The sequence below is a fragment of the Anser cygnoides genome, chromosome 8 (assembly GCF_040182565.1).
Source record: "Anser cygnoides isolate HZ-2024a breed goose chromosome 8, Taihu_goose_T2T_genome, whole genome shotgun sequence".
NCBI lineage: Eukaryota > Metazoa > Chordata > Aves > Anseriformes > Anatidae > Anser > Anser cygnoides.
The window spans coordinates 2186115-2213887 of record NC_089880.1 but is presented as its reverse complement, the minus strand read 5'-3'; the positions used below and the strand labels follow the sequence as shown (position 1 = coordinate 2213887).

Sequence of the window (27773 nt, the reverse complement as noted above, 5' to 3'; positions counted from 1 at the left end):
GATCTGGCCGCACAATAGTGCCCAGATTTCCTAGTATCTTAGGAAAATGTATTAGAACACAAATTCGGAAAAACATATATTCTGTGTAATGGCATTACTGCTCTTGATACAAATATGTTTTTAAGAAGAGCAAATAAGTATGTTTGCTAGGCACAATCAAGATGTTGAAATAAACCTTTGACTTGATCTTCTCTGAACTAATGTACAGCATAATGTATTATTATTTTACTAATTAATAACCAGCAGTATAAATTGTTTCACTTGCAGGCATAATACTATGGCAATAGGAATAGCTGTGGATATCTTAGGTTGCACAGGAAATCTAGAAGACAGAGCCGCAACATTAAACAGGATCATCCAAGTCGCAGTGGAGCTGAAGGACTCGCTGGGGGATTTGTATGCATTTTCTGCCATTATGAAAGCACTGGAAATGCCACAGGTAAAAATCTGCTTTCACTTTATGTTCCAAAACATGGAGTTGTTTGCTGGTTCATTTTAACTAATTTACGCAGTAGCAGTGTGTTTCTCCTGTGAATTACTGAAGTTAAAAATGGATATTCCTGTTTCATTTGAACAGGTCACTAGGTTAGAACAAACCTGGACCTCTTTAAGACATCACTATACTCAGACTGCCATTATGTACGAAAAACAGCTGAAGCCGTTTAGCAAAGCTTTGCATGAAGGACAAGGTGAGTGGAAGAGTGAGCAGGAATGGTATTCGTTTCTGTTTAGACTTCTACCTCTCTCCGCTACCACTTGCTGGTGAAGGGAGATGAGGCAGCTGCTGTTTCATAGCCATGTATCATAAATTGACTACATGACCTCATATAATGTAGTATAACACAATGAAATAGAAGGAAACAGTCTGCCAGCCACACATGAGCATGTGCTTGTATGCATGCATCCATGTAGAATATAACATTGTGTGAGTAAGATATGTCTACTCATATGTCTACTCAACCCCCCCCCCCCCCCCCCCAGAGGATGCAGCAGAGCAGAAACTGAGGAATGACTCTGCATCATCTTGCCTCAAAGACAGGACAAAAATGTCCCTTTTCCTATACAGGGAAGAAAAAGTTATTTCTGGCAGCTTTTGCTTTTTATATGCTTTGCCTATAGGATCAGAAGATGAATTCTGGAATACAAAGAATGGGTTAGTCAGATAATTCCTCTGATCACATCAACTGCTCCTGCATCAATTTTTTTGTTTGTTTGTTTTGTTTTTTTCAGCTCTAGTCTCCATAGGGGTGCAAGGGGGAGGTAATATTTCTCTGAACATTTCTGTGGCTACGAGAACGGTTAGGCGAGGAATACTTTTTACTCCCGCAGACTGTGTTGTGGCTTGGATTATAAACATGTTTAAAATCTCTGTGCCGCTAATATTTCAGCAGAGCCTTCTCCTGTAGCAAATACAGTTCTCCAACACTGTTAATTTATCCTGGCTGTCTTCCCCAACCCCAGCAACTTACTGGAAACTTGTAGGACAGGTGCATCTGAGGTGAGGTGCTAATGGGAAAAGTGGGAGACAAATACCAGTTTCTGACTTTGAAAAGAATATTGCAGTTATACCACCTTCTTCAGTTAGCGCTTTTACAATGTCTGATGATATGGTGTGTTACTCTGTATTCCAGAGATGATCAGTTCTCCACAGAACAACATAACAGTGCCACTCCTGATGCCTCTTGTTACCTTAATGGAGCGACAAGCTGTCATTTTTGAAGGGATGGACCTGTGGGAAAGCAGTGACCAAAGCTGTGAAATAATGCTCAAGCACTTGACCACAGCTCGACATATAGCACAGAATGCAGAAATGTACAGCTTGACCGCAGAACGGATGCTGGAAGGTAGGGAGCACCAGCAGGAGATGCTTCTGCACAGTAACAGAATGTGTGGGTTATGTCTGAAGAATAAGATCTTAGCTTAAGTGGCAATAGAAGTCACTGCAATAAATTCTCAGCTTTCATGGGAGCTGAGATGGTAGCAAATGTGCTGCAGGAAACTTAGGCTAGGGCCACCACGGATACTGTTTAAAAACAGACAGCAAGCTAGTCATCACTATAGTTCTACAATAAGCAATACAGCATACATTTCTGCTAAATGTACTCCAAGGTCTCACGACTTAATACGCTCAATCTTCTAGCAACTAAATATAAGTACAGGAAGGACAGAGGATAACTTACTGCCTTTTGTACAATTAAAATTCCTACTCTTACCTTTGCAAATAAATCACCACAGTAAAATTCTTCACCAGCAGACCAAGATGCAACACCAAGATCTTTACTGTTTGCAGCCAGAAAGCAGCAATGTGTTAGTAATACAACTTTGTAATTTAAACTTGCAGTGAAAAAGTTGAGAAGGGGAAGACATGTAAGTACTTCTGCAGGCAGCAGGTATACATCAGTAATTACAGGCTATGATTATAATGACAATTATATACAGGCTATAATGACTATTCTAGACCATTACAGTTGGTCTAGGAAAGCCTATCCCAGTATTTGAATGGTACTGGAATATGACAGAGGGAAAAGATTTTCACTGGTCTTCTAGCTTGTTAAAAGAATTGTGCAAAAGAAACCAGTGCGCTAAAGCTTATCTTAATTTGAGGGAATGTGATTTAAAAGCCATTTTTTTCCAAGCAAAAAAAAACTTGCCTGATGGTGATACTGTGGGATTCTTTTTACTTACTAGGTTTCCAACCAGATGAAGAGATGAGTGAAATCTTCAAGACAGAATTTCAGATGAGATTGCTCTGGGGCAGCAAAGGAGCACAAGTTAATAAAAATGAAAGATATGAGAAATTCAGCCAGATTTTAACTGCACTTTCCCGAAAACTGGAACCTCCTCTGGTGAAGCAGGTGGAACAATTAAATATCTAAGACTCTAAACACTATTAAGTGATATACTTGAAATAACCATAGCTTTCTTTTGGTAATTTGATACTGCACAAACTTCTTGCATTTCACAAGATGTTTAGAACTTTTAACAGCACAATGCACACTTGTTTTAAAACTACTGATTTCTAAAACAAATTATTTATTTACTGTGGCACCAAGTCATTTAATGATCCTTTTAAACAGGTAGGTTATCCCTGTAAGATAGTTTTACAGCTTTCTATATTTCTCTAGTGTTGCAATGTTTTCATAATGTCTACAACTAGGGGCATCGGCCTCTTAATGATATTAAAATGAAGCAAATAGTGTAAATGAAGTGATAGATTAACTATGTGACACTGCCGAAAATTTTCAGTTGTATAATATTCCTTAACTGAGTACAAAACACTATGTACAGAATTGTGAATTAAAGTCTATCTTTATGCAAAATTATTTGCATACTATGGTTGAAGAAATGATCTGTGACTGCAAAAGAAGGCTTAAATTTCACATTACCTATGAAAGTAGAAAATTAGTTGTGTATGTGTTGGGACAACTTTAAGTGTTTTTTTAAGACAATCTGTAGGACTTTGGCTTTTACTGGAGCCTGTAAAACAGCTATGCTGCCAGGAAATGAATGATGAAATGGCAAGAACAAACAATCCAGATGATTAAAATGCTTTCCAATACAACTAAATGTGGGTGTATGTATATGGTCAACTTGCTTCATCATCTACGGAGATGAATCACTATGATAAGCAGTACTTACATTTTTTTTCTTGGATGACAGCAAAAGGTAAGTTGTTAGCACTTTTCATAGATAATCAGGGTGCATGATGTTTACATAAAGAATGCTTTAGCAGCAAATTCTACTTTGTCAGATACAGATTCAGTGTTCTCAGAAGTTGTACAAATATTTAGGCAAGAACTATGGTTAGTGTTGAATTTGCTTGTTGTCATTAAGCCTGCTTCTAGAGTGAGATGTTACAGCATTTGAAAGTACTGGAATAGTGAGTAGGCTAACCAGAAAACTGACCAATACCAAAATGGTAGCATTCTGTTCCCACCATCTGTAATCAGTGCTGTGGTTCTACAACCATAACAACAGGTTACAAGCTTCCTGTTTAGGCCAGGATGCTCTAAGTCTCCCTCTCAATCTTAATAGAAGAAAAAGGTTGAAACTAATTATTTAGACCATGAAAAGATTTTTTATTCCATGAAAATATTCTCAACAGAGAACACTATTTTTAAACAGAGCATTTAACATTTAAGAAATCAACATGTGCACAAAAAAAAGATTAAAAATTACTGGAAAATGTAAGATTCGTTAAGACAATTCACGTTCAAAATTTTAGAATAAGTGATAACTAGCTATGCAAGGACAGATGTCTTTTTTCCTATGCCTAATAAACCTCATAACAAGTTGCACTATCCCTCATGAAAGCAACCTGCCTCCAAAGGAAGCAAATCCTGGTTTTAGAAAAACAAACAGTAGCATGAAAAGAACATTCAGTCCTTTACCAGGAAGTGTTATTACTGACCTGCAAGGCTGTTAGCCAGGCAAACAAACCACAGGCCCTTTAGCAGAAAATACACAGATCACATTTCCAACTTCTAGCTTTAAAATAAAAAAGCACTAATTAAAACAAAACAAAAACTACATAAGTAGTTTTGTCAGTATTGAGTATTGTCACATTATTATATAAATAACCCTGTATACAAGCTCCAAAAATCTAAACTTTAGAGTTTAATAGCCCCCATAATACACTAGGTCAAGCTGTGTAATAGTGGTATACATAACAAAAGGAATAAACCTCTACACAAGTCACTCATTCAGTTTTACTCGTAGTACAGTTCCTAATAACACTGAAATTAAAAAGAATCCAGCACTGCTGCATCCAAATATTGCTTCAGACCCCAAGAAAACAGGATGTTTTGATTATTATTTCATTTCCCCAAACAGCAGTTGGCTGGGCTGACAAGCTTTGTTTGATGCAAGTATCCCTCCCACCCCCGCCCAACATCGCTAGTCTAATTCTTATCACCCTAATAGATCAGATATGATGTATTTATTAATAGAACCACAAATGGGAGGCAAGACAACATAAGCAATAGGGGCACTGCAGACAACTCTATTTACACGTATAAACATATCCAAATTTCAATTGTTTACAAGTAAAAGTGCACATAGATCATTACAAAGTATCACTCAAATTTCAACAGGTCCATACAATGAAGCATCACCTGGAAACGGACTAGCACTGCAGTAATTAAAATGGGAACTTCATAGTCAAAAACTAAAAGTTTCCATAAAAATATTTTTTAAAATATTAAAGTCAAATTAAGAGATATGTGTCCCAATGTATAAAAATCATGATGCACCATGTATCCTGTAAAGTAGAACTCTAGAAAACACCTACCGTGGCTACCTCAGCAGCTGCAGCACTGTGGAAAGAGCTGAGACACAAAGCCCTTTGTGAGATACTGTAAGTGGTAGTGTTGGCAAACAACAGATTTAGGCACTCAAGTTTAAGGCAGCATTTGAATGGCAAGCAGTCGACTTCTGAAAACAGTCATTAGCTTGCAGTGGTGAATCTCTGGTGGTATTCCAGGTTTTCAGTGCGCACAGTAGGTTACTGAAGTGCTGAAGATGGACTACAGGTCTAGGAGTTTCTCTTGACTGGATTGTAGGCTAGAGCTGAGATGTATTATTTCCCCAAATCAACATAAATACATTATGGTCTCTTATCAGTTATGCCAAAAACTGGAATGTAATGATGGTTGCAGTGGAAAAGTTGTGGAAAAGTTATAGCAGCATACATGGATACTGGGATGAAATTCTAGTGCTGAAGATATTTGAACAGAATGATTTGTTACAAAATAAGAAAAGCAATGATGTCAAAAAAGTGTTACACAGAGATGCCTGACTGTCCTAGGCATGCAGGAGGAGGTTAAGGGCGAGCATGGAGGTGGCACAGGCAGACTGGTAACTGACATGGTTCTAAATGACTGCCAATTACGTGAGTTGGAAAAAAGTGTAAATGAGACAACCAGAATGTAGCACAAGCTAAAATCTAGTTCGTGCCCTTCGGACCACCTATGACAAAACAAAGAAATTTTAGGAGCAGTTGCCTTTTTACTCTGGTAATGGAATGCTATTTTACTGCACAAACTTAAGAATTCGTAATGCATCCTTAATTATGTATGGAAATGCTAAGAATGTTAGTGACTAAATGTATGTCTGCATGCATTCATGCAACTAGCTTTTCCCCTTGTTTAATGGGCCTCCCAGTCTAATACCTTCCCCCCACCCCCACCCCCCGCCCCAAGCAGCTGCATGTAACCTCCTTCAAGATCTCGCCCATTTTCTCAGAAACCCGCTTCAGGAACCTGCAGTCCAAGAGGAAAAAGAAAAGAAAAAAGTTACTGAAGGCCTTTAGAAGACAGAGAAGTGTGCTCAGTTCTAACAGGCCATTCTCAGTGGCTATGCATTAGCCTTGTATTACTTCCACAAATCCACATTCCAAATACAAGCTTTTAGTTTTTAGCTTAGTTTTTTTTTTTCTCTCTAGCAATCAAGTAGTGCAATGCAGTTTCCAAACCTCAGTGATTAACAGTGAGGGAATTAATTACTGTACATTCAAGAGCTTGATTTCAAACTAAACATTATGCAATTCAAAGACTTAGCTTACAGGCACAAATTAAGAACATAAAATCATTCCCTTTTCTGGAGCAGAGAGCTTAAAATTCAGTGAAACATCATCAACAATTACAATTGTTGGCTTGTTTGTTTTTTTGGTGGTGGTGGTGGTAGTGTTTCGGGTTTGGTGGGGTTTCTTTAGGTTTAAGGTATCTAGAGTTAAAATAATAGAGTTGTGTCCTGTTCACAACGTTTTACTTTACAGCCACAGAAAGAGAAGGAGAAACACAGGTCAGTGGACTTTCTGTCCTTTTAATCATACTGTTTCTTCCTGAGTAGTTCTGTTGAGCTTTTAGAATCAGAAAAGATTTTCCTGTTTAAGAGGTGAAAGCTGCCAAATATTTGCTAAGGAAGGAAATTAATAATTTTCAGTAACCAAGTTCAGTTAGTTATTAGAGGAAAAAAACCTCTGGTTTAAGCATACAGTTTAAATTATAGAAATGAGAACAATACATCTTAGAAGTCTTTAAAACTTAAATTTCAGTTCTCTATAAAACCAAAGTATTGTGTAGAACAAGCAGGAATCCTGGTCTTTCTCCATTTAATAGCTGAATTGGATTTAGTACTCTGTAGAGCAGGAACAGTGAAACAAAGTAGAAAACACTGGCCAAAATTATAGAACAATTTAATGCTGTCATATCTGAAAAGGCTGTGGCAAACCCACATTGCAAACAACAGGCCCCTCCTCACTTCTGTTATTCTAATGCTTTCCATGAACCTGTGAGACTTACTATTTGTCCACTATTTTCCCTGGGGAATGTATACTTGTAAGCTGCCAGTTTACTGTTAGATATAGGTTACTGCACCTTTGCTGTTTTTCTCTAGCGTTACATCTATATATGACGTTGGTACATAGCCTTCCTCTCCATTTTGTCTTCGAGCTCTTGTCCACCCATCTCCTTTGTCCTCCTCAATAATGTACAAAATTTCCCCTTCTTTCATTGCTAGAGTGCCTTCGTTATGACCTGGGAAAACAAAAGGCAAAGAAGTCTTAATGTGCAGACAGAATTTCAAGTCTTTTTCCCAGACCACAGTTTACAGATTATATATAAACAGGAATTATCAAAAAATCTGTGCAAGAGAACATACGGTCAAACAGGCTTGCAGATGAAAACCTCGTCTTTTTTGTAAAGCTGAATATCTGCCAGTAGCTGTGATAATATTTATCTTAAAACAGCACCAAAGTACTGCTTATGAATTAAGGTTATTTATAAAATACTTCCACTAATCTTATAAGCAACTAGTTACTCTTAAAACTTAATTTACTTTAAATCATTTTACCTCTCTTCTTTGTAACAAAAGAAATCCATACATTTTACTGAAGGAATCATAGTGTATGTTGTCAACCTTACCATCAAAGGGATATATTGCCTTGCAATGTCCTATAGCTGGTAATGGATCATCATCTTCAAACTCATCATCAAATTCATTTGTATGTGCATGCTGCTGTGGTGGTCCTCGAACTTCCTGATTTGCATCATCTGTGTAACTCCCTTCAGGGCTGTAATGCAATGATTGGAATGTGAGGATTCTGGAGAGGTTTTAGCTCTGAAACACTGAACATACATGCATCATAGAAAGGGTAAGACCATGGATATTGTTCTGGGAAGGCCCATTAACAGTGTTTATATTTGCTCCTGGAGGTGATTTTCGGAAAATGTTTTGATCTAACAAAGGTTTTGGACTGAATTCTGCTACGAAAACAAACATAACTTTGACATACCTGTCTCTACAAAACATGGAAAACTGGTGAGCCTTATGGAATAGAAAGAGTTCACTTTAAGAGGCACTGGTATTTAATGAGTGGTTGTTTCCATTAGACTCAATTTTTCTATGCTACCATAATGATGTGAAGTGAGCTCTAGCGCTCAGAACCAGTAAGATTTTCCTCTGGAAAAATAAACTTTCAGAGGATAAGGAATAACCATCACCTCCTTTTAACTATCAGACAGATGTATTGATTCTAGCATAAGATACAAAAGCAGTAGAGATAGAATAGTGACCTCTCTCTGCCCTGTGTTACAAGGTGGTTGATATCACTGCTGTGCCGCCTGTCGCTTCTGGCTGCTACTTTACCTTCAACTTCAGAGAGCCAGGCCTGGGGGAAAAAAAGACAAATACTGGTTTCAAGACAAAAGTTGATTCTATACCAGCAAGAACCATTTCAAAAATGCACTTAAGTGCACGCTGTTCAGTTGTCAGTACACAGCCACAAAGAGACTGCATTCACACATGAAATCTTGTGATTATTTCATATGAAGTATTAATCTAATCCTCTCTGCTTAGCCTGTGCTCCATACTTGAGGTAGGTAATAAGGAAAAAACCCTTTAATCTCCTATGAATTGCAGAATAAGTGATTAATAACTTCTTAACAGTTTGCATCTTTATTAAAGTATACCGTCATTATAGCTAGACTAACATACCTGAAAATAGCATACCCTAGGGACAATTGTATTGGGAGCTTGTTGTTAAACCAAGTAGTTTCATGACTGCTACATTTATAACCCATAAGGCAAACTACAACATTACTATTCATTTAGATTTTCCGATTAATTGTTTTAGATTCTCACCTCATTCTTGTGTATTTCCATCCGAAGACGGTCCATGTTGCTCATTGTCTCAGCTAATTTTGGTTGCAGACTGCTTGGATCACCCATCTGGGGATTTTTTTCATAAACATCTTTCATCTTGATGAGGGCATCTCTAACAGCATACAAAACCCCACAATAATTATAAAATTACAAACATCTGTACTGGTTCATTAAAGCTAAAATACTATTTAGGTGTATGAGAGCCTGACCCATGATTAGAGTTCCTAGATCCTAAGCACAGACATGAGGAACTACTGCTCCCTGTAACACACCTAACGCCTTTTCCCGTTCTGTCATCTTAACATTTTGCTTTACTTTTTCATGTCATGCACAAGCATGCAAGGAATCCAACTGTCAACACTTCTCTATGCAGTGTCAATACTGTTTTCTGTACTGTTATGCACAATTTTCTAAATATTATGTTCTTTTCATAATGCACTAAGCTGCAGCTCTTTTGCTCAACAGACCTATGCATTGATTTTTTTTTTTTGTTTAACGGCATGCTTTTAGATCCAATGTTTCCTATGCAACATTAGGATTGAAATATGTATTATAGTGAAGCAGCAGGAGGAGGCGATGATAACAATCTACATACAACAGCACATCCACTAAAAATGCTTTGTAATAGCTTGTAATAGTGTATTCTCTCCTACTGTCTGAGAGCTGTTGGCCTAAGCAGAGGACTTCAACTGAAACTGACATAAAGAGACCCATGATGAACCTCTAGAAAAAATGCACTCACTTTTGGTCGGTTTCCTTCTGTAGTTCTCTGTTGAGTTCATCAATTCTCTGCTGCAGTTTCTTGCGCCTTTGTTCTGGAGGGAGGTGGCTGAAGTCTTCTAGTGCAGGGCCCTGCAAATATGAATGCTATTAAAGAAACAGCACACACACATTGAGACAGCTGAACTGACATACCCACACATGAACAGCGGTCACTGGAAGCAGGATGGACCTTCTTAAAAACTCTCTACTTGACACACAGCTTTTTAAGAGACCACAACAGAATAAATGCAAGTTTTTGGTGCCAGCTTGTAGTCACTCATTCAAGGTTCTTTTTGCCTTCTGCAATAGGTGTCTCAGGGTTGTAATTAATAATTTCTAGGCTTAATAATAATTAGTCTGAAAAGCTGAGCCACGAACCTCCCTTTAGCAAAATCAGAATTAATTACTAACAGTAATTTCAGTCAGAACAAAAGTCTAAGATGTGTATATAATAATAGTATGTACATAATTGATTCTTTCCATGGATTATGTTTTCTATGGCTATTCAGATGCTGTCAAAAGAAGAATACTGTAATTTGGACCTACATTACAAATCAGTACTGTAATTCCCTTTCAGAAGTTCATCAATCTTGTTAGAGAACGTATTACAAGAATCTCAATTAGACGTACAAACTTCTGATACATTTTACCTAGCATAAAAGCAGTTCACAGAACACAGAATTTATATACCATCAAAATTAGGACTTAAATTTGTTGCTGAATCAAAACTTGGTTAAATATTCTATGTCACCTTTTTAATTATAGAAAAGAATGTTTCAGGGAGGAAAAAAAAAAGTTACTTTTCAAACACAATTCCCCCCACCTCTCCTTTTTTTTTTTAATACTTAAGACCAACTATTGTTACAATGTAAGCTTGTGCCAGGGTTATAAACAGGATGGAAGGACTTGTGTGTATGAAGAATGAGAAGAAATTTTTACATATCCTGTGAATTTGTTGTGCCAACTCTTCCCCTTGGGTGACAGACACCTATACTACTTTCTAAGAAGGAAATACAGTACACATATTAATAATAGAAAGTTACATTACTTTTGTGCTAGTTGCATAAGAAGGTTATTTTTAGCCCAAGAAACCTGCTTGCCATTACAGAAACCCTCCTCAGAGGTAAACTGAACTTGACAATTCTCTTCACAAGAAGAAATTTGACAGAAACATAACTGTCAAGATTTTGATACAAGCAGCCTTAGGCTCAGTTGCTAATTCCAATTTTCTAGATATGTCCCCCTCTTAAGATCTTCTTGCCCCTCAACTTCCTGGTTCTTTTTCACTTGCAAAATCATAATCTCATTACTTTTTAAGAAGGGAATACAAGACACCATATAAGATGGACAATCAAGATATGTTGTTTCCAAAATAAAGCAAGAGCTCTTCTTTCTGGGGGAAAAAGTCTTTTCAGGTGCTTCTACATGCTACAGGGAAAGAAAAAGATAATCACATCCTCTATATGATTGCTCATTACAGGTCAGTTAAAACTACCCTATCCTACAGTAATAATCAGAAGAACACTTATTTCTGTGAATTTTGCGGATCTACTCTGCAAAATTATAATATTGATTATGATGTGCTTTTAATTTATAAAAGCTTCATTTATTTCAAATTATTTATTTCATTTATTTCAAATATAAAAGCTTTCTAATACTCCTGAACATAAAAGATCATCTCCCCTGCAAATGTTTGGTTAAATTCAAGTGACTGAATATTGCAGTATTCAATATTTCTCTTTTAAACAAGTTTTGTAGTCTTTTTGTATAACTATTTTATGCTGCTTTAACATTTCTCCTGACAAAAAGAAATCCCTAAGTATTTCCATTATCACCAGCTGATGAATACTGGTCAACCTTAAAATTCCAAAATCACATAATTAGTTGCAGCTGGATCACGTCTAATTATCTCACATTAAGCATGGATGATTAAGAACATGACTGTGTATGAGAGTAGAAAGTCTGGAGATGCATTTCAGCACCTGACTTAGCAGTTATGATATGGAAACACTTTCAAAAGATTACTTTCATGCTATCTTAGCAGAAGTACAGCAGACAGATCAGCACACGGGCTTACCATCTTCACCGACCACTGCACAGTTCATTTGAAAACAGAAAGAAACGGGAAATTATTCACATGCAATGACCAGTTACAAAAATGATTAATGCCTAAAACCATATCTTTAAAATATTTTTAAAGATTAAAATTTAAAAATTATAAAAAAAATACATGTTACTATGAGCACAAGAACAGCAAAATACAATAATCAGAAATACACTTCTGCTTTAAGCATTACTGATTTTAAAAATGTCACTAGGTGATAACGGGTAGTTTAACTTACAAAATTGTAATACACAATTTCATTGAACAAATTTTGAATTTTAGTGCTTCAAATAATATGCTTAAGGAACTTCTGTTGTGGGAGAAGAAACGAACACACAGCCAACAACACACAAAATAGCAGAATTCAATGATGATGAAGGACTGATCAGCCATATACAAATATTTTGTTAATTATAGCTAACAATCCACTACCATCGATTTTACAAAGGTAATTTTTACCAAGTGTTTTACGTTATTATCAAAGCAGAACTACAATAAACAAAGACCTTTTAAGTTAATAATTTTACTTTCTGAAAACAGCACGTTTGAGTCATTGCTACTATCTAAAAATGTTTTACTTGGATGAAAATAAAGCCATTTAGAGAGTTACAAGTTCATCCTTAGAGGAAGCAAATAAAACAGACAGGTGTTGAAGCTTTGGCTTAACATGTCACAGCATTTGGAAGATCCACTATGCGTCCCATGACCTAGTACAAGTCTTTCCAGAGGAAGGCCAAGCAACTTAGAATACAGTTATCTGTGACATCATTTATGACCTTCAACAATTGTTGTGACAGTTGATTAGAGCACGCACTTAAAATTGGAATTTCTAGCCATAAAGAAAATGACACTCCTTTGCAAATGTTACCATGGTAGAAACCTCAATAAAGTCCAAAGACATAAAATGGCTATAACAATAAACTACTTTTATGTATACAACATATCCATTTATGTATCAAGTAGCACTGAGCAAAGACCTCTCACAAGCACTAAAACTACCTGGAAATGTTAAGACTTCAAAGAATAATAAACAGTACAGAATAACAGTACTAAAAAAGAAAGGAGCAGCTACACTTAAGACTTTTCAACAGCCTATTACTTTTATATAGAGTTGTAACTTAAACTACTGTATGCTGCTTTCTCTATATAGCACATGACAGGAAAAATCTGATGCACGAAGTACGGAATGAGAGCAGTTTGGTTTTGCGATTTCTAGTGCCTTGAGTGACATCTTATACAGGGCATGTAAAACAAAATAACCAGTATGCTTATTATCTGGTATATGGCAATTCATGGATAAATCTCAGTAGAAGCCCAAACAAATTAAAATACCATTTGATAGCTCTTCCTGTCAGTACTACTTGGACATCATTTTCCAGGGACAAAACAGAATCATGCTAGCATCTACTAATCACTGATTCAAGATGTATTAAAAAGATAAATCTGATCCATAACACACACAATCTATTAGAATTACAGTATACATTTCAAGGCACTTGATACATGTGTTACCTATTAAAATATTTGAAAGGTATTGCAAAAAAAAAGTCATTAAGTGTTCATCTCTAGATTTATAGAGATTAAAATATCTGATACTGTGGGATATTTGAATTAATCCAGATTTGTATGACACTAGCACTCCTTGTTAATTTTACAGAGTACTGTGTGTTAAGTTCATACAGTTTTACAGCATGATCAATGAATTACTAAGAATAAAAAATTAAAATACTGTTTCAGTTTCCATGGGCATTGTGTAGTTGTTAGGAGATGATCTTTTGCTTCAGTAAAAGATTCTAGAACTACTAATACTGTAAGGTGTTGACTTGTGAGCCAGGAGCTGATACATCTAGTGATAAACAAACAAGTGGTGTAATCAAAATCTCTGCTATTTCAGCAACCGTGCAATCAAATTCTACATTGAGTGCTAAAGAAGGAACATTATCTTCATGACCAAAATAAATTATAACACAAGTAATTCAGAAGGAGAAAGGAGAAACTGCCCTCCATGAACACACTCAGAGGAGCAGAAGAATCTTCTAAAAATGGTGGTGGTAGAAGGGTTATTCGAAAATATGTGGGGGCCTGAAATAAGATACCACAACATGACTTAAAGAAAATAAATTTAAAATTTGAATAAATTTTAAATATAACTCATTTTGGTTCAGAATGACAGCAAGGGAGCCTCTGAATTGCTTACTGCAATACAACATTGTTGTGCGTTGATCTCCTCATTACATCTACAGTATCCAGCCTTTCTCAATGCATATGAGACAGCACGTTGATTTTGTTTTCAAATATGAGCAAATCATGAATTAAATGTAATCGAATTCATCCAATTACCTCATTATGTGGATCAATATCATAGCACACGCATGAACTGGGCAGCCTGTGTTTCACCAACATAACAGGAAAGCGCCAGTACATTTATCACTAGTACTATAAATGTTGCTAGAAAACCACTTAACAATTCCCTTTTACTGTCTTCCAGCAAATTCTATTTGCAGATTATGCCACTATAGATCAGTAAATGAATTGATTAATCTCAGAAAGTAGCATTTGGTAGTAATTTTTCAGTAATTTTACCTAAACAGACCTAGGATGACGAAAAACAATCAATCATAAAATGCATTAAAATTGCAATGTTTCAGTATTTCAAAATCTGCAAGCACCATGTGCTACAACCTTTGATGTACAAAAGATAAACAAAACTTCTCTTAGTTCAGTCTTGTCATCAGTTACTATTATTTCAATTAAAAGTCAGCAATAAGATGTGATCTGTCAGATTTTTTCTGGTGACTATATATATACCCAATGATAAATTACTGCAAAAATATGTTCCATGATGGTAGGAAAACATTTGTGAATGTGAACGACAATGAAAAAAGGTATCAAACACATGCTGAGCACCCTCTTTATAAAACCTTCATTTTAGGCACTAATATTTGGAATGTTGTAAAGGGTATTTCTGTTTTATTTTCATTTTAATATGTTGGTAAGGTCTATGTAATATGAAAAAAAGAAGTATTCTGAAAGTGACCTTGTAGCTGAAGTGTTACTTTAAACAGAGTAAGCCTTATAATGAGGGTGAAGAGCATTAGAAAAGCCACATCACAAACACACTGCTCATAGCCCATCATGCATTTCAACTTGTTATCCAACTTACCCCTCTTTTGAGGCTTCTGAAAGAAGGAATTCTGGGCTTCCCTGTTTTTATGTCACTCATGCAATAATGCACTGGTTCAATGGAGAATATGGGATACTGGGACCCATTAGGAGTACTGGATGTGTATAAACTAGTAGGGGTTAGGGGTGGGGACTGTGGCTAATGTGGAAATAAAGAAAGCAATAAATAAGCCAAATGTTCAAAGTGATTTTAAAATGAAAAGTCTGTCTTATAAAATTTCCATCCAACACAGAAACACCTTGTAACGTTCCACAGACACATTTACACTACAACTGTAATACTTTTAAAAGGTTTCTGTCACGAATCTTCATGACAACTTCAGAGTTACAATGAAGAAAGCTTTAGACTCAACTTCCACAAGATCCGAAAAAGATCCTGAAGTTGTTTATCTCCTCTCTTAGAACAGTTAGTTCTGCTTTTCCCAACCTTAGTTAGAGTCATTCTGGAAGCTTGTGCATTCCTGCTCACATTTCCTTCCTATATTTTGATTCACATTACCAGCTAAGCTATGTAAATAGAAATACTACATGTATCTATGGAGAATGACTAAAAAAAAAAGTATACTCAATCTCTGTAATCAAATTGGACTTAAATAATGGCTGAACGGCATTCCTAATCAACATAATCCCTAGAGCTTTCTCTGCTTTCTTCCTCCCCTTTTAAAAAATTGCTTCTCTCATTTTTTGTCTCTTATACCCCTGCTGCTTTTGCCCATTTCAATTTTTCTATTTCCTCTGCTGCACAATTCATTCCCTTTCCAAAAGGCTTTTAAATCTACAGTAAGTAAGCGTGGGTGTGTGGGTGTGTGTGTGTTATATTAGCTAATATAAGAATATATTTTTTACATTTTCAGTAATATTTACAATTGTATTTTTCTGTTAAAATACATTGTTTTTAATATTTTATATATCTATATATATTCTGATATTTTGCTCCCAGCTGCTGTTTTTTTGTAGCGTATCCATCCATCCCTCCACAGAAAAACAGAAAAAAATGGACATAATCCTCCATTTCCTCTAGGTACTTAAGGAGGAGGTGCATGTAGTACATACACGTATATGTACATCTGTGATTCCATATAGGAAACAGTAGGGATGAGTCTCTGAATGCTACATACCAAAAAAAAAAAAATAGGAAAAAAAAACAGTGTCAGCTTTCTTCACCTATCATCATGCAAAGGAATTTCTTGTAACTACAGTAAATGCCAACATCCAGACTGTACACCAGTTTAGATTTTCACTGCTTCACTGTCCACGGAAGAGGGGGGGGAGTTGCACAAAATTCTTGGGAAGATGGCTTATTACCAAACTAGTAGTCGTGATCTAATTTCAGAACAAGTTAAATCCCACCTATCTCTGCAGCCAAACGCAATAAATATACTAATGCATTGAAATGATAAACTACTATCAAACATTAATTATGCTGCATGAAAAGTAAATAATCAATTTTCATTTCAACACAGCTGCAGTTACACATAACAAACACACTGAGAAGGAGATGTAGCGATCTGCTTGCTTGGAACAATATCAATTGGTTTAAAAAAAATCCTACGACTAATGAGCTGTAACAATAGTTTTCTATAATAAGTGGCAAATACTGATTTGGAGCATTAAAATAACCTCACTGAAATTTGTGGGAATCATTAAAATGACTTTCTGATACGCTCGAATACTAACTAAAATCCTAGTGTAAAATTTAAACATGTACCTGCATTTATATAGCTAGCTCATGCTTGTATTGAAAACCTTTTCTGTTGATCCATGAAGGCACCTAGCACAGAAAGCATCAATTGAAAGGAGCAATTCCTCTGCTTTCAATTTTTTTCCCCTCAAGCTTAGGAATATTTTTACCTATTTCTTAGTACTATTCCTTCTGGGTTATTTACATGTATGGAGCTTCAACAGTATGTCTTATCAGTAAGGTATTGTAAGTTTTAATTTTTTCAGACAAACTTAAATGTTTTCAAAGCTAGCAAGTTTAATAAAAATCTATATAATATTCCTCTATAAAAGCATATATAAAACGTGCCAGTTAAAAGTGGGTTGCTTGTTGTAATATTAAAGAGATCTGAAGTCTGCCTGCTTTCAAACCATACCTCTCCCTCGTGACCTTTTTTGTTTATTTTGACATTCAAAATCAACACCTTTTCTATGCAATTGCAAAAAGTCTTTATGGCCACTTAGAAATAACAGAAATTGGAAGCTACTTTTATTTACACTATTTAAACCCATGCAGAATATCAAATACCTAATAAAAAACATTCCAGGACAGAAATGACTTAAAGAAAAATTGCAAAACTTCCCCCATTTTTAATATGATAAATATCCAACCTTACTCAAACCTTCAGATCTCTTTGTACATCTTCAAAAAGACAGTGGAGGGCAAGGGGAAAGTTATATTAAAATAAGTAATTGCTGCTTCCAGGTACTCTGAATCTTTACATTTTAATTTTCCAAATAGTAATTTCAAAATTGTTACCTTTGGCTTCTTTCCAAACAGCCACAGCTTTCCTTTAGACTTGCCCACTGTAGTTTTTGAATCAATTCTCATTCCTTCCTGCTTTGGTGTACTGATGGTTCCGTCAGAGATAGTTCTGTAAATATTCTGACTGTAATCTTCAAATGGAAAATCTCCAGGAGGTTCAAAACCAGATTTGAAGCAGTCTATCACTAGCTGGGAGTCCTAAACATGGGACATTAATGAGTTTAAAAAGAAAAACAAGCAAAGCCATCAAGAGAGAAGGAAACATGGAGACAAATTTTCCCTTTAAGCACGAAGATGCACAGGTGGGAAACAGAACACAAAATGCACGCTTGTGCATAGATCAATTTAAGACAGCATATATTCTTTTTTCTCAGTAGTGTTACCAACAGTGTAAATCAAAGTAAACCCTGCTATTCAGAACCCAGCAAGTAGTCCTTCCTGGTTCTCACAGATTTAAAACAGAACATGGTTTAGGCCCAAGCTACTACTACATCTTCTAATCCTTCAACATTAGCACTGAAATTAAGGTAACACTCAGAAACTAGATACAGTAAGATCTAATGGGGTGTTAACTGAACACCCTTTTGTATGATTTAATGCATACCAGAGAAGATACCAACCATGCTGGTATTCTGGGATGTTTCAGGATACCCAATGCAATGTGTCCAAAATCATACACAACATGGTTAAAGATCTTCAGATCAAAGGAAAGAAATAAAACATGAAAACAGACACCAGCAGTGGTGGAAGCTACCATTTAGACTAAATGATGACAGTGATGTCACGACACTTTTAACACTCTCCACAGCGTCTGTATCAGTTCCTTTACTCATGTGCATTTAATAAGAAGCTCAATTCTACTCACCCTATGTTCATCAACTGATTTTGCTGCAAGGATCATCCCTTCTAAGCATTTAGAGATGATCGGAATAACCTTGCGCTCAGAGTCAGCAAAGCCCCTGTAACATTCACTGAGTTTGATGGTCCTTCTTTCATCCATTTCTTGAAGTTGCTGCAAGCACAAAGAAGGATTATTTTATTGAAGTTTTTATTTATGGATTTTTTCCTGATCCTGATGTTTGCAGTTACTGCGGTCATCACAGTGTAGTACAGAATTTCTGTGCTTTCCCAGTGTTTTTATTTCCCTAACAAAACAGAAGCTAATTAAGTTTAAAAAAATTAAGTCCTTTCAGACATAGACTTAAGATGCACAGAACAGTGATTACAATGAGTCAATACTCTTTTATTTATTAAATGGTGTGAAGGACTGGACTCTATTCTTTTTTAAAGCCTGTGTATAATGCCTACAACCACCTACTTGTTAAAAATATTTGTTTCGTGCAAAAATGGAAACTATAATGAAAAAATTCTACTAGTTTCTACATCTCCTCACTCTCTCCTTCCACTTCGAAATAATTTCTCTGGTGATAGGTATATCCACCTGAAATCTCATCTTCTTTAACTTTGCTTTTACTTTTATCCTCTCCAATAAATACCTATGATTAACAAAAAATAGGAAAGGTTAGAAATATTACACTTATATGCATTTAGATGTTCTCTGATTTCAAATACAAACCATTTCCTTTACAAGTGTGTGAGAAAATAAAAGATTACCATTACACAAGTAATGGTACACACGATTTAAGTTTGTAATTAAAGTCTACTTACTGGAACATAAACATAACAGAAAGAACAAATTAAAGAGAAATCCTATGAAGATAATAGCCCTGAACCTTTCAGCTCAATGAAGGTAGAAAAGAAAACAAACAAAAGAAAACAAAAAGCAGTATTACATACCTCAACCAGTTACCAAAAATGGGATAAGAAGCTTGACCTTTCCTGTATCTACACTAGCAAAGGCAGGTATCTCAAACAGCATCTGATTTCATCTCTTTGAAACACAGCAAGAGCCTAGCCCTGCTACACTCCTCTCCCCATGCTTTCTCGTATAATGTATAGCCAACACCCTCGAGGAAGTAATAAAAAAGTGTAGTCCCAAGAAAAAATAGGACTGGGACTTCATGCTTTTACTGGAGATTTCAGAAAACATACATCTCGCAATGATAATGGATTTTAACCCTAGAAATAAGGCAATAAACAAAAACACTTATGCAAGCTACAAGGTCGACCAAGCTGTTTCTCCCAGGACTTAACTGCAATTACTCCCTCAGTTTGCTAATGACAGATCTGCTGAAGTGCTGCTTACCAGTTAAAATATTAACAAATTCTTTAATCAGCCAAGAAAATACGAAGCATTCTTAAATTGATACATCTTCAAACAAAGTCAGCGTTTTTACTTTCGTTTCCTAACTCCATGTCTCAGAATCAGTTTTGACAGCCATAGTAATCTCCCACGTGGCTGAACATACATACCACTAGGTGTCTGAATGCTCCCTCAGCTGATGGCCCCCAACTATTTTACTTTAAACTAAAGCCTCTGTTTTTGAAAGCATCAAACAAAATTTAATAGTTATACAAAGCACCTAGAAATAGTCCTTTTCCAGATTCAAAGTACTGACTTTTTACTTTTTTACTTTTTCATTATTTTAGAGAGTTTTGTGGATTGCTACTAATACTGATAAAGCAATGACTGCTTGGGAGAGGAGGGAGCAATTCTGCCTCCAAATCTACCCAGTATATACCTGATATATGAGATAGATTAAACCACAAAGTCACCAATAGCCGTGTGCTTTTCTACAACTCTACTGAGATCAATGCATTTTAAAAAAAGAGAGAACTAGTTATCAAACCATACTAGAATGATTGTTTTAAACATTTGCTTTCATGTCGCAGATTTTTATTTTACTGTACCTCTTCAGTAATATTTCACATCTCTAAAATATAAAACTTTAATAAAAAACTCAAGAGTATTTTCATTGCAAGTCTAAGCATAATTACTGAAACCAGCAAGTCTTGTGAGAAAATGCAGACTGCATGAGATTATGTTAATTTCCTGATAAAATTATCTACTATAATACTAAAAAAAAAAAAAAAAAAAGAGAGAGACATTTAAAATCTAATTCCCCCTTTAAACAACACCAGTCATACTTTCTTACTTTTTACCTTATAAATCTGAGGAATGACAATGTAGTAGTGTTTGTGTTGTTCCCCATTAAAATTCTGTAGTTGTGCAGCATATTCATTTTTGTTTTCATCAGCCATGTGTGTGCGCAGGTTTAACTGTTGTTTAGCCTAGTAGGAAAGTGTTATCAGTTCAAACATGTCTTGTGCTTTTCAATGATATTTAGCATTATTATGTTATAGCATTATAGCATTATTATAATTTAAATTACCACCAACTATGTAAAAACACTAATCAAAATCATCATTGAAAGTTATGCCCTTATAATTGAAATAGAAAGAATGTGACCCTTAATTTATACTGACAGCTTACATCTTGTTACATACAGAGAGAGAAATGGTCATTTTAGGCACATTGCTTAAATACATATCCAAAAACACAGAAGTGACAGAACTAGACTACATACTACTATATACCACAAAATACCAAACCCCACTAAGCCTGCCTATTGAAGAAAGACGATAACTGACTCAGCATCATCTTGAGAATAATGAAGCATACTCTCTCTGCACTCTTACATTTTACTGTACCTTTGATTTTCCATGTAATAGGAAAGCGTATTTTATACATAATTTTATACAAAAAATGTTGTTCCAATACTGACGATAATCATACAAATAAAAATATGCTTACAGAAAAGGGACAGTAAAAGCAAAAACAAAACAAAACACACAAAAAGCCCCACGGCACTGCTCTTACCTTTTCAACATCAGCCTTTGTCGCGTTAGTGTCATTGTCCAGTCTTTCATAGCTTTGCTGCGCCTTCTCTGCCTCTCTGCATTCTCTCTCAAATTTCTTTTTGCTCTAAAAAAACCACAAACTTACTGCTTCTACAGCCACTACCCCATTTTGGTTTTGTATAGCAACTTTGAATTCTAGGTATCAAAGCTTCCCTTTAAATGAAGACCTTAAATTCTCTAAGTACTTTTATTTAAGTAAATACACTGTTCTCATAGGGGCATGCAACAAGTATCAAATATATTCAACTGGTTTTTATATACAACTTGTTTCCTTTAAGTAGCAGCAGGAAAACAACTGTAATTATGCTATAAAATATCAGAAAATCAAAATACAAAATAACCCATTACAAACAACATCAGCAAATTAGAAAACAGACAAGTTCACTGTTTAACCTGACTTCAATAACCTAAATGAAAGTTGGAGGGTGGGCAAAAAACTAAAATCCTGAATTATATTTGTAAAATTTAAAGTTAACATCTTCAACACTCAATTTTAATTCAATAAATTCAACTAAATTATTTTGAAGGTAATCAGAAGGATTTATCTCTATTATGAGATCTTAGCATATTCATCCATTATCATCAGTATTCATATCAACTGGCGTATGTGTAAGCAGCATAGACAACAGTACTCGATATACCTGATGTTCAGTAAATCTGGCTGTTGTCCAGATAGCTGCTGTAGGAAAACTGTTGCAGCTCAAGATGTTAGTATCTCTAGAGACAAATAGGCAATAGAGATGGTGTGAGCACTGCACTCCTGCTTCAGAGCAAAGTCAGGCAATTGACGTTAATGTGCCCTTTTAAAAGGTTGTATGAATTTCAGAGTCGCCTTGCACTCAAGTAAATACCATGCGCAGAACACAACTGATTGACTGAGCTGAACTCTGGGAATTATCTGGATGAAAGATAACAGCATCTTCAAGTATCACACCTGCTTCTATTCTGATCATCTGAGCATGAATTAAAACTCTCTGACATGACACTGACCCAAGACATTGCTTATCTGAGTCCACAACAACAAAACAGAAATTCACCTTTCCAGTTTTGCTTCACAATAATCTGGATCAAAGACAATAAATTTCAAAGACACAGAAACAGCAGAATATCAGAATGCATCGTGAACATACTTGTATACTTATATTTTATATACTTATATTTTCTAATCATTAAAACCACTGCCTGTAAACTGTTCTAGAGAAATTTCCTTTCTGCATTTCTCTGTGAAAATATAACTGTAACTCCTGAAAGGATCATGGCTTACAGTGGTATTCTTGAATAGACCTCATATAACAAGCCCTCAAATGCAAGTCAAATACTTAAGATTTCACCTTCATGGAAATAAATTGTCACTACTAATTACGCTCTAACTGAACAGGAGCCCACTGAGAAGCAACCAATGAAGTCTGTACCCGTTTTAAAACCTAATTCCTTTGCGCTGAATAAATACTAAGTCTTCACATACACACGCTAAATAGCTGTTTGCAAAAGAATTTTTGTAAGCAGTGAACTACAAACACTTTGGAATTTATTTTGGGTGTTACTAAGACTGATTTGGCCATTCAATAAAATAACTAAACTTTAAAGTCTAAGCAAGGGAACTGACATCAGTTCCATTTACAAATTGTGTATTATTAATGCGATAGATCCCCCCCTCCAAACTCACATTATCCATCTGTTTCCAGCACATGTCCAGATATTGTTGAGCCTTTCGCCCTTCCTGAAGATGCTAAAAACACCAAAAATAAGTTTGATTTATATATATATATATATTTATATATTCTTTTTTATTACTATTACCATTATCTAGTTTGTGCTCTAGTTGACACACTACGATACACATCTCCAGTAGCTACCAGTATTCTTTGGAAGACATTATTATTAATGATGCAAGAACAGTACCACATATGAAATTCACTTTGGCAAAAAAGCTACCAGTAAGCACTGTCTCCCAAGATATCAATTCTTAGGTTTTAATAACTGTAGTAAACCAGTACATAGAAATACATGAATAACTTTAATTATGCGTATTACAAACCCTATTTATTGCTGAGTTCATGAAACTGGGTAAACAAACTATTCAAAGACATCCATTTTGATATCCTATTATAAAATCAAAATATAGAAATTACCATTTTTCTCTCAGTTTTTAGATCATGAGAGTATCTCATCAATTCTCCATAGACTCTGTGTCCCATTTCTTCTGCAACTACTTCACGTTGTCCTGCATAGTCATTCAGCTCGTTAAGGATGTTAAAAAAGGCAATACACGAAGTAAACCTGACAGAAAGCACATACACACAAATAGACATATGCAAAAAGTGAGATAGTGCTTGGTTTTTTAATAATTTCCTTTAACACAGTCTTTGTTCCTGATTAAATTGAAGAAAAAATCAGATACATTTTACAAGAAACCTTATTTTAATACTGATTGAATTACAACAGAAATGAATATTGGGAAAGCCTACATTGAGCCTAGCACGTACTATATGTTGCAATGTCTCTTCAAATACATTTTATAAGAACATGGATTTTTGTGGATAGAAAAGAAAGAAGAAGAATACTACCTGGAAAGCCCTGTAGTATAGTGGTATCTCCTAAGCTGCCAACTGAGAGGCCTGAGCCTGGGAACAGATATATACATCCCTAGGCCTGGAGGCTGAACTTGTTGCAGAGATGATGTGCTTGGTAGTCTTGAGGTTGGACCATGCCAATCATACCACTCATATGCATCCCGATGGATGATCTACAGAACAAGTTTGCTATCAGCTCTGGAGACAGCTGCCTGTTTGCCTGCCCACCTCTTGGCTGGAAGTAAGGTGCCACTATGGCTGGCACTGAAAAGGGGGGAACAGGAGGGGCGAAGGGTAGAAAGTGTATGTGGAAGGGAAGAAAGAAAGAAAGAAAGAAAAAAAAAAACAGGCACCACATTAAAATATACGTCTTTCTCTCTTTAACTGTGGAATACTGCCATCTCCACAGGCTTGGCATTGTGGAATTTATACGCCATCCTAGTACTAGAAATCCCGTTCCCTGTGGCCCAGGATCTTTAAATAGAGTCAGAAGAGCTAGAGGAAATCCTAGCATAGATTCCCAGGCACACTGTGCACAGCATGTGCTCTGGTCACAACCTGAAACTTAGCCCACATTCTTTCATTCATAAGTGTTTATCCCTAAAGGAAAAAAGTATTGTGCTTTTCTAAATTAAAAAATGGTAATGGATATGGACAGCAAAACAAGCACCTCTCTTTGTGTAACTGTAGAGGAGCAATTTATGCTAAACAACTTTATAATTATTTATCGTACAAACTTATTTTGTCTCTGGAGTCAAAGCAAGTCAGCAGCTTAAGAGGCCTAAGCTCTCCTTGCCAAAAATAAGAGTTTTGTTTATACTCGAGTCTCAAACCTGAATAGCTATATTCGTACAGCAATACAAATACACTGAAGAAAAGTCTACTGCACTAAGCAAAAACCACAGCCTAAGGGTAATCGTTGCTCTTCTATTAAAAAGCAAAAACAAAAACAATAACAACAACAAACATTAGTATGTACAGAGCATACTAAACTTCTGCTTTCAAACTTTCAGCTTGCTGAAGACTAATTTGGAACAGAACAAGTACAGCCTGCCATGTTTACTACTTTAAAATACTAATGAAACAAAAGTTATGCTTCATGATTAAGGATTACAACATAAGTGTGAAAAGCCAAGCAGAATTCTTTTGTTGTCTTAGCCAGTTCACTATTTTTCCTTAAACAAAAGAAATAAAAATCCATAAAGAGACAAGTAAACAGAGTATATTTCAGTCCTTATTTCTTATACATAGAACTTGAAATGCACATTTTTACCTGGGTTCCTCATCTTTGGATGAACGTTTAGGACAGTACTTCTTAACCAGATTTCTATTAAGGAAGAAAAAAAAGAGTACACTACTTTAGAGTGTCTTTTGAGAAGGCATACATATAGTAAACTGCACAAACAAGTAATTTAATTACAATGACTTCCCTTTGTAATCTTGTAAGGGTCCCTAATATAACAAAGTCCTAAGTCACTTTGAGCTAGAACAATGTATTCATAAGCACTTTAAAACCTCTATTCCACAGTGACTAGACAGAAAAAAGCGTTCTTTATTTAACAGCCTTTTCATACATGTAAAATAAGCTACAAATAAGAAAGAAAAACCTAACGTATGGTCAGTGTGTATATAACATATACATATTGCACACTGTATGCTATACCCATCCATGAACACAAAACTCCATGCCTGAATTAAGCTTTGAGTGTACATTCAGATCAATGGTTTTACCACAATACCTTCAAATATTCCATACATATGTTTCCAGAACGCAGGGGGCAACATCTAATTTAAGAAAAGAGGTTACATTTTGCCTCACCACCGCTGCTGTGAACACCAGGTTTTGGTAAACCAAGGAAATCTCTAGAAGAGGATCCACGGACCCAGCACTTTGCACCACATCACAGCCCAAATTTATTTTCAAGAACACTAACGTGAATTATTCTGCTCATCATACAATGCAAAAACAGCACCTTAAGAAACATACGAACCACATCTACTCTACCTTAGAACATCAACAATAGAGGCATACACTGCTTACACCACAAAGTATTTGCAGTTGCAAAATACTGCTGCAAACATCATCCCAAGTCCTGTGATGGAAGTGGAATTAAGCCACACAGTTCTACAGGCATGATGGATGGGAGAAAATGTGCACCATTTTTTCCAAATTCTAATCTTTCTGTGAGCCAACCTTTGCTTTAAACTTCTATGGACATGCTTTTTGCTGCACAGCATTCTGTCCTGACTTACAATATTGCTTTTTTCACAGCAATAGTCTTTTAAAATTCTTGAAATCCAAGAAGACACACATTGTCAGTCTTGAAAAAAAATCCATAATTTCGCTCATATTTGTAGTAGTTGGACAATCAACTGTATGTTGAATTTTTTTTGCTTTTTTCTTCTGTTACTATGCAAGCTTTTTTGAAGATTGTCATTTTTTCCAGGAGACAAAAAAAAAGGGAGTTATAACTGTACTACAGTTCTCCTTTCCCTAAGACAGTGTTATTTTGCCAGCAATAATGAATCACAAAGCATTTTAGTTGCTGTGTAGTTTTAAAAGTGGCAAATGCTATTTAAAAAGAGATTTACTACTCAAATTAAACAGACCAGCACTGAAAGACTAATGCCCATACCCTCACAAAATTTCTCGTATTTTCCAAACATAAGAACCACTTCATCACATCACTTCAGTTTAAACTGTGGCACACATTGTCCATTATGGATATCTCTCTTTTAAACTATCCAAGTAATATTTTTAAGTAGGATTTAACATCTCAGCATATAGTAAGGAATGTCAACTATTTGCTTTACAACCCATAAACAGAAGCAACAGAATGCTGACAATTTTTCCATACATCTCTAAAAAAAAAAACCCAGACCTTCCAAAAAATAGATAAATAAAAAGAATTGCCCGCAATTTAAACGTTTCATTCAAGAAGCAAAATGTTTGCCTTGAGCTTGTCAGGGCAGAATTCTCAGTGTGTTCTTGAGAAAGGAACCTGAATTATGCAAAGAATGGTTCTGGTTTTTAACTGGTATGAAGTAACACTTCGTTCAAACTTTTGTTTTGTGTAAAGGGACAATATTTTGTAATTAAACTGTTTTACACGCCTACCCAAAGAAGAAATTAAGCACAAAATGTCAGCCTTCAGAGCTGCTTTAACGGTTGTCTTTTAATTGCCCTCTGAACATAATTCTTCCATCTGTCCAGTAATAATTGAGACAACCGGCCTTTGACTTCTTAGACTAATTCTTAATTAGTAGCCCACATCTGCTACTAATCTAATCTAGTTCAAAATACTTTCCTCAGAAACAGCCAAAAACTGGACAGTAAAAGCAAACTGTACCCTCCACACTACAGAAGAGTCTATGAAACAAAATCCTGCATGTATGTTTTGTATCCCATTCCCACTGGCTGCCTGTGACTTTGGTTGTTACAAACTACTAACCATCTCATCAAGAAAGCACAGGTACTAGCCCTGCTTCCATCTAAAAAATCCTTCTGCAATTTCCCCAATCTCTTTATTTGGAAATCATGTGTTATCTATAAGGTAGCTGGGTCCAAGCAGTGAGATCATGTTCAATCATTAAGCATATACCAAAATAAGAGAAGGAAGTCAGTGTGGAAACAGCAAGCTTTTATCTTTTGTCTCTTTCCATACGCTCAGACACTACAACC

The 27773-nt window shown here is 35.6% G+C and overlaps 2 protein-coding genes across 12 annotated transcripts in view; one reads left to right on the top strand and one right to left on the bottom strand.

The window, feature by feature from the left end:
* The window catches only part of BCAR3 (BCAR3 adaptor protein, NSP family member), a 109805-nt gene extending 95934 nt beyond the window's left edge, over positions 1-13871 (top strand). For all 7 annotated transcript variants that reach the window (XM_013186588.3, XM_013186593.3, XM_048067042.2 and 4 more), the window contains 4 exons: positions 268-439; positions 578-689; positions 1632-1844; positions 2689-13871. In XM_013186588.3, the coding sequence (XP_013042042.1) occupies positions 268-439; positions 578-689; positions 1632-1844; positions 2689-2876 (685 nt within the window). In that variant the 3' untranslated portion in view covers positions 2877-13871. The remainder of the gene's footprint in view (positions 1-267; positions 440-577; positions 690-1631; positions 1845-2688) is intronic.
* FNBP1L (formin binding protein 1 like) overlaps positions 4983-27773 on the bottom strand; it is a 52618-nt gene continuing 29827 nt past the window's right edge. For 3 of the 5 annotated variants that reach the window (XM_048067067.2, XM_048067073.2, XM_048067072.2), the window contains exons 3-16: positions 25365-25418; positions 23651-23798; positions 23185-23247; positions 21478-21582; positions 20760-20888; positions 18562-18708; positions 17691-17894; positions 15192-15350; positions 12002-12016; positions 9905-10014; positions 9142-9274; positions 8574-8668; positions 7923-8071; positions 4983-7535 (exon numbers count right to left, since the gene is read on the bottom strand). In XM_048067067.2, coding sequence (XP_047923024.2) covers positions 7357-7535; positions 7923-8071; positions 8574-8668; positions 9142-9274; positions 9905-10014; positions 12002-12016; positions 15192-15350; positions 17691-17894; positions 18562-18708; positions 20760-20888; positions 21478-21582; positions 23185-23247; positions 23651-23798; positions 25365-25418 — 1690 coding nt within the window. In that variant the 3' untranslated portion in view covers positions 4983-7356. The remainder of the gene's footprint in view (positions 7536-7922; positions 8072-8573; positions 8669-9141; positions 9275-9904; positions 10015-12001; positions 12017-15191; positions 15351-17690; positions 17895-18561; positions 18709-20759; positions 20889-21477; positions 21583-23184; positions 23248-23650; positions 23799-25364; positions 25419-27773) is intronic. The other 2 variants (XM_048067068.2, XM_048067071.2) reach the window with 2 other exon arrangements.